Raw genomic sequence first — 12,453 nt, forward strand, 5'->3', positions numbered from 1 at the left:
GACAATTCACTATGGTTTTAAACAAGTAATGTAAATAATGTCTAAATCCCTTTCACGGAGGACCCTGACGTCATCAGCCTGCTGCATCCAGGCTTATTGAGGTTTACAAGCACAGGGGTACGTGCCTTATCTTACATGTTCATGCCATGACAGTATTGCCATACGTACATATATATGGCTAATTTGTTTGAGTTCTTGTTCTACACTGGTTACAAGGAGACCATGTTCACCTGATAAAAAGGGAGAACTGACCACCAAGAAAGTACAATTTCAGATGAGCATTCATGAGTTATTTGGTATGTGCTCATTTGCACTATTATAAAACTTTGCAATGTTGTCTTCAACATACTACAGAAAACACCTGTTCTCATCTGTATCATATATGTATTACAAATTTACCCTCACCTTCAGTGATGTGCGGTCAGGTAAGGCAGGTTAGCAGAGCCTTTCCTGTCATACTTAGGTATACTCCAGAGTTCTGACTATAAAAATTATAAGAAAAAATTGAAAGAAAATATAAATATTTTCTTTGTATTCTAATCATGTTTATAGTCAAAACTGTGGAGTAAAACACACCAAATTTCCAGCACTATATACTGCTGCACCTTTGTATATTGCCCACATGAACCCTCGGGTTCATATATGTATCTAAATCTTGCTCTGATACTAGCCAGTGCCTCCCCAGCCATTTATCTCACCGCAAGTCACTGCTCACCTTTAGACTTCTCACTGTTTAATAAAAGTTGGGGCTACAGGTAAACCTTAATGGAGTATTGGGAGGACACTGTAGTCAGCGTTATGTACCAGTATGGTACGGGAAGCAGTCAGGATACCGGCAGGCGCAATCCCGCCCGCTGATATCCCGACATGGGACAAAAGATAGGTGTCGAAATCCCAACACCTATCATTAGCCCCACTACGGAATCCCGACACCCGTCATACCGAACGAAGGTATGCCGGGTGTCTCAGCATCTAGCCGTGGGTGGGGGAGGGTTCGGTTTAGAGACCCCCGGGGGACTTAGGGTTAGGCATCCCCTGGGAAGGTTAGGGTAGGGGAAGAGGGGGTTAGTGTTAGGCACCACTAGGGGGGGTTAGGTTTAGGGTCGGTTTGGTGTAGGCACTAACGGGGGGAGGTTAGGATACTTACCTTCAGCTGTCGGGATTTCTACCTGGTGGGCTGCCGCTGTCGGTATTTGATCCAGTGGCTGTTTAGCCGCCGGCTTTACATACCGATTCCGTCTGGTACACCTTGTGGCTACAAAATTAATGAGCAATAGTGAGTGAAATAAAATAACTTTATTACACAGGCACAACACACAGGATTACAGTCATTTTATCAGACAATATTAGCTTACAAAAAGAAGCTGTTTCTTGCTTCCATCAGGCTCACAAAGTTGCTTTATTATCAGTCCAACAGGAGCCTAACCCTAGTTAGAGAATGTGTACAATTGCTATATTGCATTTTTTATTGTTTTATATATATGTGTGTGTAGTGTAATATGTGTTGTTAATGTGATACATCTTTATTAAAAATAAAAAAAAAAATTGAGAGAAGCCTTGGTCAATATTTAAAATTGTCGGTCAAACGATATTATTTTTGTAATTCATAGACACACCGACAGTGCAGTTCTATCCTTGATTCTCTTCTAGAGTGTGTTATATAATTGGGCCAGCTGGTTACTGGCAAGTTGGACTAGCAGACACAAATCCAGCGCAAGGATATAAGCTGTTGGGTAACCAAGAACTCATATTAGATTTTATCCTTTTTAGGGACACAGGTAGCCTCTTTGGATAGGTACAGCGTCTCTCTCTGTCTCTCTGACTCTCCTCTGGCCTTCTGATTGTATCTCTGGGCCTGATTCAGACCCGGTCGTGAGCGCTGAGCGCTCGCAACCGGGTCGATGGTAGCGCATGCGCACGACGGAGCCGGCTCCGTCGTGCGCACGTGCGAGACCCGGATAGCGATGGGCACTCCGTCGCTCCGGGTCTCGTACCAAATGGGGCGTGCTGTCGATGTTGAGTGACAGCACTCCCCCTTTGGGGGGCTGGTTGTGGGAGTGGCTGCCCAAACGGAGGCGTTCCCATGTGAACGCCTCCGTCTGGTGTTGGCCCCACTGACATCACGAGTGATATCAGTGGTAGAGATTTCGGCTCTGTTTGAGCCGAAATATCTTTGGGGCTTGCGGCAACGAGATCGTACCACAAGGATCTCGTCGCAAGCCCGATGGTCGCGATGGTCTTGACCATCGCGCCCACCTTCCTGGCCGCGCGCTATAGCTGTGGGTGGTCACCCACAGCTATGCGAGCGGCTAGGAGGCCGTTGAATAAAGAAAAAAGCCCGGCGCTGATTCAGAGCGAGCGCTCTGTCAGACCGTCCGGCTCTGAATCAGGGCCTCTGTTCCTAATATGGCAGGGTACCTTGTTTCAAGCCGATGATAGTTTCACCCATGCTGTTTGTTGCTAAATCCTGCTTCTTGGTACTGTCTGCCTTTTGATGGGACCCTTCCCTGGATACTGGATTGATGCCAACTTGACCATTGCCTGGATATTGACCCTGAAAAATAAATATATAGGCTGCGCTATTCAGCAACACTAATGATAGAATATGTTTGAATCATAATAAAAATGTATTTGGATAGTAAAAAAACTGTAATTATTATAAATGGACAATTGCATAATATAGGATATGAAGACCTAAATAGTACATAAGAAAAACATATGACAATACATAATTTATGCATATAATTACATTAAAAAATCTAAAACAAAATGGATTGTGTTGATCAAATTTGTGCAAGTAAACTGTTGTATTCAGACAGAGCAAAATGAAAGTTCAATGTTTAGGTCTTCATATCCTATATTATGCAATTGTCCATTTATAATAATTACATTTTTTTACTATCCAAATAAATTTTTATTATGATTCAAACATATTCTATCATTAGTGTTGTTGAATAGCACATTCTTCTTTTTCTGGCAGCAGCATTCCCACACTACCAGATCATATATGGAGCACTACTATTCTTCAGTTTTTTTTCCTTTTTGGTTATTGACCTTGTTTGCAAGCATTTTTCCCTGACCTCTGCTGGATACTGATTTTATCTGTTAGCCGCCTGCCGTGGCCCCACATGTAAACTGACACTGGTGTCCTGCATCTAATGGAGCTGGTTCTATCATTAATTGGATAGCTTTAGGTAAAGGCTAGGTTTAGCCAGTTTTCGGGAATTTATCCCAGTTCCTAACTTATCGTTTCAAAATTCTCCAAGTCAAACCTAATGTCAGATAGGACTGTCCGAGTCATAATCATCAGTGATGGTTTAAGGTTAATGGTAGGAGCCACAAAAGGATCCTCCTGTGCTGGTGGTGAAGTAATGGCTTGGGCAGAAGAGCCTGCTTGGGTCTCACTGTGGGTAACTGTCTGGATGAAGTGACTGGCTAAGACTATGGCCCTGATTCAGAGCCGGACGCTCTGACCAGAGCGCTTGCTCTGAATCAGGGCCCATCTCCATAGATATGGAGCGTCCTCCTGGTTGCTCGTACAGCTGTGGGTCACCACCCACAGCATATACGAGCGTGCAGGATGATGGTCGCGATGGTCTTGACCATCGCGACCATCGCCACTGCGAGCAGAAGCCTGCGGTTGAGTTTCTCAACCGCAAGGCCAGGAGTGATTTTGGCTCTATCAGAGCCAAAATCACTCCCACTGACATCACTAGTGATGTCAGTGGGGCCGGCTTCTGACGGTAGGCGTTCCCTTGGGAACGCCTCCGTCTGGGAGGCACGCCCCCGGCACGCCCACCAAAGGGGGCGTGCTGTCAATCAACATCGACAGCATGCCCCTTTGATCAAACACTACGAGCGAAGGAAAGTCCTTCGCTCGTCGCGTCTCGCGCATGCGCACGACGGAGCTCCCTCCGTCGTGCGCATGCACAGTGCAGACCATCGACCCACTTGCGAGCGGACAGCCGCTCGCGAGTGGGTCTGAATCAGGCCCTATGCTCTTGGTTATTGCCTAGGATCATTTTCTTGGGAGTTCTCTATATAGTCCCACTTCCACAAAGCTACAGTCCAAGTAATACGAGCCATGGGGATATTCTTAATCTCTCCTCCAGCCATAGCAATCCACACCAACCTGCAGGGGCGTCTTTAGAGAGGAGGGGGCCCATGTGCATTCCCCCTCCGGGGCCGCCTCCTCTCTTCCCGGTGGCCAGCAGCCGACTAACGCGGCTGGCTAGCCACCAGAGTATTAGTGGTACATGGTACGATCTGCACAACCAACGATATCGCTGAACGATTTCCCTTGAACTTTCTGTAGTGCAGGGCAAACAATATTGGAGGTACACACTGAAAGATATCTATGATACATATCTTTCAGTGAAGTCATCCTGCCACAACTCTGAACAGGCAAATCTTGATGAAATCGTCCAAGTTGGCCTGCATGTACGGACGACCATAGATATCGTTATCGTCCATGTGGGAACGCGTATCGTTGGTCGTTAGCTGCATAAAAATTAACGATATGAGCGATTTATCGTTAAATTATATCGTTATCGTTCATAGATATCGTACCGTGTGTACGCACCTTAAAAAATTATAAATAATTTTGGAGAAATACATAAACATCTAAACACTTCCGCCACTGGTGGAATAGAGACTCAGCTCCTAGTATAGTATTATGTAATAATTCTGTCTATTTTTTACTTTTCGTGTCTATTTTTCTACTTTTTCATTAATGTTTTATCTAAATTTTTCATGTTATTTTTGTGTTCTTTATATCGATGCTTAAATGCTTTGTCCTTATGAAAGAATATTCAGTGATTAAAATTTTTGATATTATATAATATTTGAATGAACATTTGTCATACATATTATAGGGCCTGGTTCAGAGTCACATGCACGACAGATCCCATTATTGTCAGCAACTGCACATGTTGGATAAGTGTTCCATGGCGTTTAGACAGAATTTTGCGCTATTTACAGGCGAGCGTACACGGAGATCCAGCTGACTTCAGATGGATCACCTGCACCCAGGACAGGCTGATGCACATGCGCGGATATAGGGGCACATACAAATGGATGTGTAGGGGCAACGCGGTGGCATAAATGCGCCCAACTCTGATTTCAGCCAGAAATCCGTATTTATTTCCAAGCAAGCGAAGTGGCCACAGATGCAGCCATATTGTGCACAACTCTTATTCATCCACATACTGTTTAGGTAGTGGTACTTTTGTACAACCCTTTGTCGCGTCTTTATGATAATTCCGCAACCGATGATCTTCCTACTGAGACGCCCACTGGCTGTGGCGCTAATCCATCTCAGTGCTTTTTTAGATGCATCACCTCTGCACCATCGAAGCTTGCACCAGCCATATGGCAGGTGCAATTTCTCCATTTTAACATGGCGTCCTGTGTCTGCGCTTCTGCGTCTTTAGATGTAGCCACTGTCAGTGAGACACCTGCATCTGCCAAGCCACCCCCAGCGGAAGCCATCGGGATGCATGCGCAGTACTCCCAACATCGGCCAACTGTGTAAATATCGGCATTGCGTGCAGTTAGTGTGCACCTTCGAATCAGGCCTGATATATTTATTAATTTTTTTATTAATTTTATAATGTGTGGATTAGCCTTTTTTTTAGGTTTCTTTTTATTGGCCAGTTAACTTTGGAAATCATTTATATTGAGGTCTCTCTCTAAAAAACCACCTCACTATACCAGGGCGCTGATGTCTCGGAAAAAGGATCCCTGCCAGAAAGCAGCATGTGCAATCCAGAAGTGCCTGCAAGGTGAGCTCCCATAAGCAGTGCGAGTTGGTGGATCAGGCATTTCCCTAACGATTCAGCAAATTGTCTAACTTGTGTTCTGCATTCACAGTGAACAATTACATGGAGAGCAGATGTGAGAACGAGTTCCAAGCAATGCATGTCTGCTGTTCTAAGTTGGTAAACCAGAACTCCGTCTGCTGCTCTGGCTTCAATAAGCAGCAAGGGACTAAGGAAGAACCTGAAAACCAAGGGGTCAGTGTGCATTCATCTAAACAAAACCTACTTCTTTGACATCTAGAGCTGTCCAGCTAGGACTGGAACCTGCAGGTTGTGACAGTGACTTATAAAATACGATAGGACTCCAAACAAATCCAAGTATGTTCTCTATAAAGTCCAACAATGCACTTTATACATTTTATTGTGTGATTATATGTATGTATAGATAAATGTAACAAAACTTACTTAATTTTAGTGAATAATTCTTATAATCCATCAATCTCTGCATAGGTCACACAGTTTATAGCCAAATATTTTTACTAGACTAGTAGTATATTTAGATTTTCCAAAAGCATATTGAATCTTTGTTTAGGACTGATGCAGAGTAGGACATGCTATGTATTTTGTGTGTTTTCGCTCCAGTATTGTGTGCGCACATACAAGGTCATACACATGTTGAAGGGGTTTTCAGTGAGTGTGCACGTCATTTACAGTTGATCTACTGCACCAAGCATGGAGTAGGGTAGTGTTGAAGGCTGCACTCGCGGCCAGAGGGCTGGGGGTGGGTAGTACTTAGAATCACTGTAGCCATCCAGAATTGAGACCGCTTTATATGTGACTCAGGAACAGGCCCTCAATTATTTAAGATGTGAAAAGGGATCTTTACCATAAGGGGTAAATTTACTAAAGTGAGAGTTTTTAGAAGTGGAGATGTTGCCTATAGCAACCAATCAGATTCTACTTAACATTTAACTAAAGGCGCACATCCACTAGGCGATATTAATGAGCGATTGAACGATAACGATATCGTTCAATTGCTCATTAATCGAGCACTAAAATGTTGAGCGATGTGCGCTCCCGCTGGTGGTTTCTGACATCAATCGTCGCCTGAACATGCCGGTCAACGACAGATTGACCATGTTCAGGGATGAAGAAGGGTGCCCGCAGTGAGCAATATATCATTCAGTGTGGGCACTGCACAGTTTAATGAATGACTGAACGATATGTTCAGTCCTGCACTAGTCACCAAGTGGATGTGCCCCTTAACACCTTATAGAAGATAATAGCTAGAATCTGATTGGTTGCCATGGGCAACATCTCCACTTAAGAAAACGCTCACTATAGTAAATATACCCCTAAATCCACTACCCGATTAAGATGAGCGATTGAACGATATCGTTATAGTTCAATTGTTCGCAAATCTGCCATGAAAATATCGAAAACGACCAGCGTTGAGCGTTCTCGCTGGTCATTTTTGACCTCTATCATCATCCGAAGATGCTGGTCAATCTGCCGATAACGACAGATTGGCCATGTTCGGGGATGAGGGAGGAAGCCTACACTGAACGACTGATCGTTCACTGTAGGCACAGCACAGTCTGTGATACGATTACAATATAGTACAGTCTGCTAGTGGATGTACCCCATAAGAATCATGCAACCTTGCAGTGCTCTCTCCCCAAGAATTGGTAGTAGCAGACACTCAGAGAAAGATATTTACACCAGTGTAACTGCGCTGCCTAATAGACATATTCACAGAAAAATCAGTGGTGCATGCGTCACCTGTGCCAAAGCACTCAAATAAGGATAATCACCAATATCTGTATTATCTATATTTGTACAGATCCAGACGTAAGTTTGGATCTTTGTTGAAATTCTTTACGTATCCCTCTTGGATCTGAAAAAAAGTGTCTCCCCCTTCCTTTATGCTTATAGCATTATCAGTTGGGGAAAAAACACAAACAGAAAAAAAATAATGCAGTAATCCTTTTAAAACTGGATGTTTAATATAAAGTAGCACTTACAAACATAGAAGATATAAAGCGTATTGGTAAAACCCATCAGTGGCACACAACAACGGTCAGTGATTTCCAGTAGCCAAGTTGTTGGGTAGACAGGGGTTCCGGATATCCCTGTAGTCTCAGGCATACAGCAATCACGTCCCTCTGGTCACCTAGGGTCCACCTCAATACGAGCCACAGCTTACCGCGTTTCTGACCTAATTGGTCCTTCATCAATAAATACTCTGGTGAAGATCAGTTGGCCATAACACTGGCCAAAAGAAAAGGACCAAAATTAAAAGTGGCCACCTGGTAGGCAAAAATTAAGGAAATGCTTCATCATCATTATTGTCCTCCAAGAAAGGTGTGTGATTGTCCTTTATGTCCAAGGATTGCAGAAACCATGGGATAGTGTAAGCCAACACCATACTGGCATCTGCTGTCATTGCTATTCTGGCAGAGTCCTATGTTGCATCCTCTAAATAAGGTGATGGGTTGGGTACAGGATGCCGGCGCTCATGACTAACACCTGTTGTTAAGTATCCTAACCCTATCCCCTCCCGCTGCCTAAACCTAACCCTCACTCCCTAGTGCCTAACCTTCCCTCTAACCCCACTACTTACCATCGGGGTGCTGGTGCCAGGATTCTGACTGGTGTAGGGATCTCAACTACATCCCAATGTGACACATCAAGAGTACAAAAATCTAGCAGCATTAGCTTCTCCATGGTCATACTCTACTTCAAACCTTCTGTGCATTCCACCCACTTATAAGAAATCTTTGCTTTCCAGGCAGTGACAAATGCCGGCCTAACCATACAACTACTGTAGCAATGGCAAATAGATTTTTTTTTTTTTTAGCAGACCTTCTAGCTTCAAAGCTCCCAGTTCAATAGAGCCCACATCTGACAGAGAAATCATGAAAGTAAAGAATTCAATGCTGTAGGACACAACTCGGTCCTCAGGACCCCAAACAGTACAAGCTTATCAGGTCTCCTCACCTCCACATGTGGCTCTTTTTAAATGTGTCACTGAGTAATGAATACACCTGTGCAGCTGCTGGATGACCTAGAAAACGTGAACTGTTTGGGGTTCTGAGGGCCGGGTTTGAGTACTGCCTTAGGAGTGTTCCAAAACTCTAGGTTGCCTTAGGAGTGTTCCAAAACTCTAGGTTGCGCTAGAAAAAGGGGTAAAGATCTTCAAAATACCACAAGGTCCATGAATGTTTGTCTTGTTCTGCTTCCTGAGAATGTAACATGGAGACCGGCTCTGCTCATTGGCATCATGAGCATTCAGATTAGAGAACTGCCAGGATAACGCAGCCCATAGTAAGGCTTAGACATTCATAACTGTGTTGAAGATATGGATGTCCAGAGTCAGTTGTCTCAGGACCAGGGGCGCCGAGAGGGGGGGGCGGGGACAAATTGCCCGGGCCCAACGCCCCACCCCCTCCCTCACAGCAGCACAGCACACGGCGTGTTCTGAGCTGCAGTGGGAGACTGCTCGTGGCTGGTGAGCAACAGCCACAGCAGTCTCCTATGCCTGTGGGGGGGAGCGATCACACTGATCGCGCCCCCACTGGCTTTGCATCGGTCTGAGGAGGCTCAGAGCACCCCATCGCCAACACGCCGCTTCGCGGCACTGAAAATATTTTTTTTTCCCAAAGGGGGTGTGGCCGCCACGCCCCCGTTACCCGGGCCCGCCGCGGCTCTTGGCGGGCCTGCTCTGGACAACATGGTTCATTGATAGGTGGTGAAAAAAGAAGACAGATGATGTTAGCTACCTTGAGTTACAAAAACAAATCAATGGATATTTAAACAGATTGGTAGATGTCTTATATAGTTTAGTGTGCTATTATGGTGACAAGAGGCAGTGACATGGATAATTAAAGGGTAAATGAGTAAAAAGAAGATGAGTAAATAGTATACGGATGAAAGAGTATAGTGGAAAATGAACTATAAGGGGTATATTCACCAAAGTGCAGGTTTTTAGAAGTATATAAATAGATGGAAATATAAAAAAATGCATAATAGTACAAACATTAAAAATAATATATTGATTAAATGTAAAAGTGTGCAAATCAGATGAGTAGAAAAATGGAATAAAGTATTAAAGGGTGTTATGATCAGATAAAGGTATTTCAAATAATATGCCTAACATCCTATGTATGATACTGGTATAAAACAAACTGGTGAAACAGGGGTTAGAGAGAGGGAGGTGTCCATTTTCTTCCAGTGCCCTGCCCTAAATGTGGAATATAACATACTGTCTTGTCCTCCTCCTGCAGATGATGGAAACTTACACTCAATGAAGAGAAAGCAAAGAACTGGAAGTGATAAGGATATTTTGTATAAACTCCACCATTACAGTCCAGGTTTTAAGGATATCCATGCTTGAGCACAGGTGACTTAATTAACACCTCCGTCAATTTGATTTAACCATCTGGACTCAAGCATAGATAACCTTAAAACCTGGACTGTAATGGAGTTTGGGATAATATGTGGAAATCAAGGGTAAAATGAGTACAAAAGAGTTTATTCCACACATTTATAAAAAGAATGCAAATTATTTGGAAATTATTTTATTTTCTAGTACAGGTTGAGTCTCCCATATCCAAATATTCAGAAATAAGGAATAATTTTGGCATGACTGAGATAATGAAACCTTTGATTTTTGATGATTCAATGTACACAAACTTTGTCTAAGGCAAAGTTTATTATAAATATTTTATAATTACCTTCAGGCTGTGTGTATAAGGTGTATATGAAACATAAATGAATTTCATTTCTGTACACAAACTTTATTTGAACCACAAAATGAAAGAATATATTGTATAAAATTACCTGCAGGCTGTGTGTATAAGGTGTATATAACACATAAATGCATTCTGTGTGTATATTTGGGTCCTATTCCCAAGATATTTCATTATGTTATGCAATTATTCCAAAATATGGAATATTCCATTATCCAAAATACCCCTGGTCCCAAGCATTTTGGATAGGAGCTGAGGGTGGTGAAGAGACATTGGGGATTTGAATGGGTGAGGAGGTCCATTGGGAGAGACCAATGAAGATGTTAGGGTAAGGAGTTTGGAAGCAGAGGATTCAGTGGGGATATCAATTGGAATATTGAAGTCACCTAGGATAATGGAGGGAAGGTCTGAGGAAAGTGAGGGAGCCAGGAAGCAAAGTTGTCAAGGAATTTGGAGGAAGCGCCAGGGGGACGATAAATGACAGCTACTTGCAGGTGTACTGGTTGGAAGAGTTCACTTTAATGTTGCAATTAAAATGAAGTATTAGTGTGTAAGCAGTTTAATTTAGGAAAACACTATGGAATTAAATGACTGTCCATGGCAGATGGGTTATAATTAAACCCATATTGAAGTTAAACCAACACTGCTCTATATTTCAGTGCAATTGCAGGGCTTGCTGTCCTGTGTTTGATTTTTAACTTCAAATGCACCCTAGAACAGAGCCCAGGTTTAAATTTAACTCAGAAATTGTAGTCAACATTTATTTATGGCTCACTGAAGTTGCAGTAAGAGTGTTAAGTCCTAATATTTTTATTCTCTAAAGAAAGTTTTCCATAGATTGGGGCTTTACAGATTACATATTACTGACTTAATGAATTGAAGGATCTGTTACCTTATGGATCCTTGATCATTTTTATAGAGGCTCTGAACGACAGGAGAAAACACCTACTCTACACGTTACCTTCGAGGCTTATTTGGGAAGCCTAATCTCTCTTCTTTGCAGCAGTCAAACCACCTATTCTTGAAACCGTTTGGGGCTACAGTAACACAGAACATAAAAGGAAACTTACAGTTCTGGTAGACTACTTATTCTTTTATTGCCTTGTCCTCAGATAGGAAGGTGACATTAGAATATGGAGCTTCTGATCAATGTAGCTATCCTATATACAACAGGTTCTCAAACTTGGTCCTCAGTACCCCAAATAGTGCATGTTTTCCAGGTCTCCTCACAGCATCACAAGTGAAATAATTAGCTCCACCTGTGGATCTTTTAAAATGTATCAGTGAGTCATGACTACACCTGTGCACCTGCTGGGTGACATGGAAAATGAGTGTTATGGTAACTTACCTTTGTTAACTCTTTCTTTGAAGTCCATAGGGCCCACAGGGATACCTTGGAGTTTAGGTGGAGATTAGGACCAGACAGTTAAAGTTGTTAACTCCCATAATGCACTGGTCCTTCCCCCTATACCCCACCCCTAAGCCAGAGGCCCTTCAGTTAGTTAGCAAGCCAGCGGCAGGAGGAGGACAGGAGAGAAGAAAGACTGGTACACAGAAAAGACACTCTTACACAAGGGAGATGGAGACCAGGAAACCAACCCAGAGAAGCCAGGGGCGTCAGGACAGGTGCCCTGTGGACCCTATGGACTTCGAAGTTAACAAAAGGTAAGTTAAACCAGAACTCATTTTCTTCTTCAGGGTAGCGCAGAAAGGTGTGGACAGAGGACCACGTGGTCGCCTTACAAAGCTGTTCAGCCACGGCGAGCTGCCCACGAATGTCCCACAGAGCGAGTGGAATGAGCAGTGATGGTAGCTGGCACAGGGAGACCCGAGTGCAAGTAGGGCTGAGAGATAGCCATACAAATCCATCTGGCCAGGGTCTGTTTGTTAGCAGGACAGCCCTTCTTATGGAATCCATAGGAAGACAAATAGAGAATCTGTTT

At 43.4% G+C, this 12,453-nt stretch overlaps 1 protein-coding gene across 2 annotated transcripts; it reads left to right on the forward strand.

Moving 5' to 3' along the window:
• The first annotated feature begins 39 nt into the window (after positions 1-39).
• On the forward strand, positions 40-10,560 carry CMC4 (C-X9-C motif containing 4). Of its 2 annotated transcripts, XM_088465955.1 has the most exons (4): positions 40-117; positions 5,716-5,783; positions 5,872-6,014; positions 10,046-10,560. In XM_088465955.1, the coding sequence occupies exons 2-4, from the start codon at positions 5,723-5,725 to the stop codon at positions 10,067-10,069; spliced, it is 228 nt and encodes a 75-aa protein (XP_088322081.1). In that variant the 5' UTR covers positions 40-117; positions 5,716-5,722; the 3' UTR covers positions 10,070-10,560. The 2 variants fall into 2 exon arrangements, with proteins under 2 accessions (XP_088322081.1, XP_088322072.1); XM_088465946.1 differs by lacking the exon at positions 10,046-10,560 and having other exon boundaries at positions 5,872-6,223.
• The last annotated feature ends 1,893 nt before the right edge of the window (positions 10,561-12,453 follow it).

The sequence above is a fragment of the Taudactylus pleione genome, unplaced genomic scaffold, assembly GCF_031769625.1.
Source record: "Taudactylus pleione unplaced genomic scaffold, aTauple2 ptg000009l, whole genome shotgun sequence".
In the NCBI taxonomy this organism is placed as follows: domain Eukaryota; kingdom Metazoa; phylum Chordata; class Amphibia; order Anura; family Myobatrachidae; genus Taudactylus; species Taudactylus pleione.

What these genes read in the sequence shown, in the direction of transcription:
- CMC4 (XM_088465946.1), top strand. Translation starts at nt 5,723, where the DNA reads ATGTCTCGGAAAAAGGATCCCTGCCAGAAAGCAGCATGTGCAATCCAG. An exon ending in AATCCAGAAGTGCCTGCAAG is followed by an intron (nt 5,784 to 5,871) that starts GTGAGCTCCCAT and finishes CTGCATTCACAG; the next exon opens with TGAACAATTACATGGAGAGC.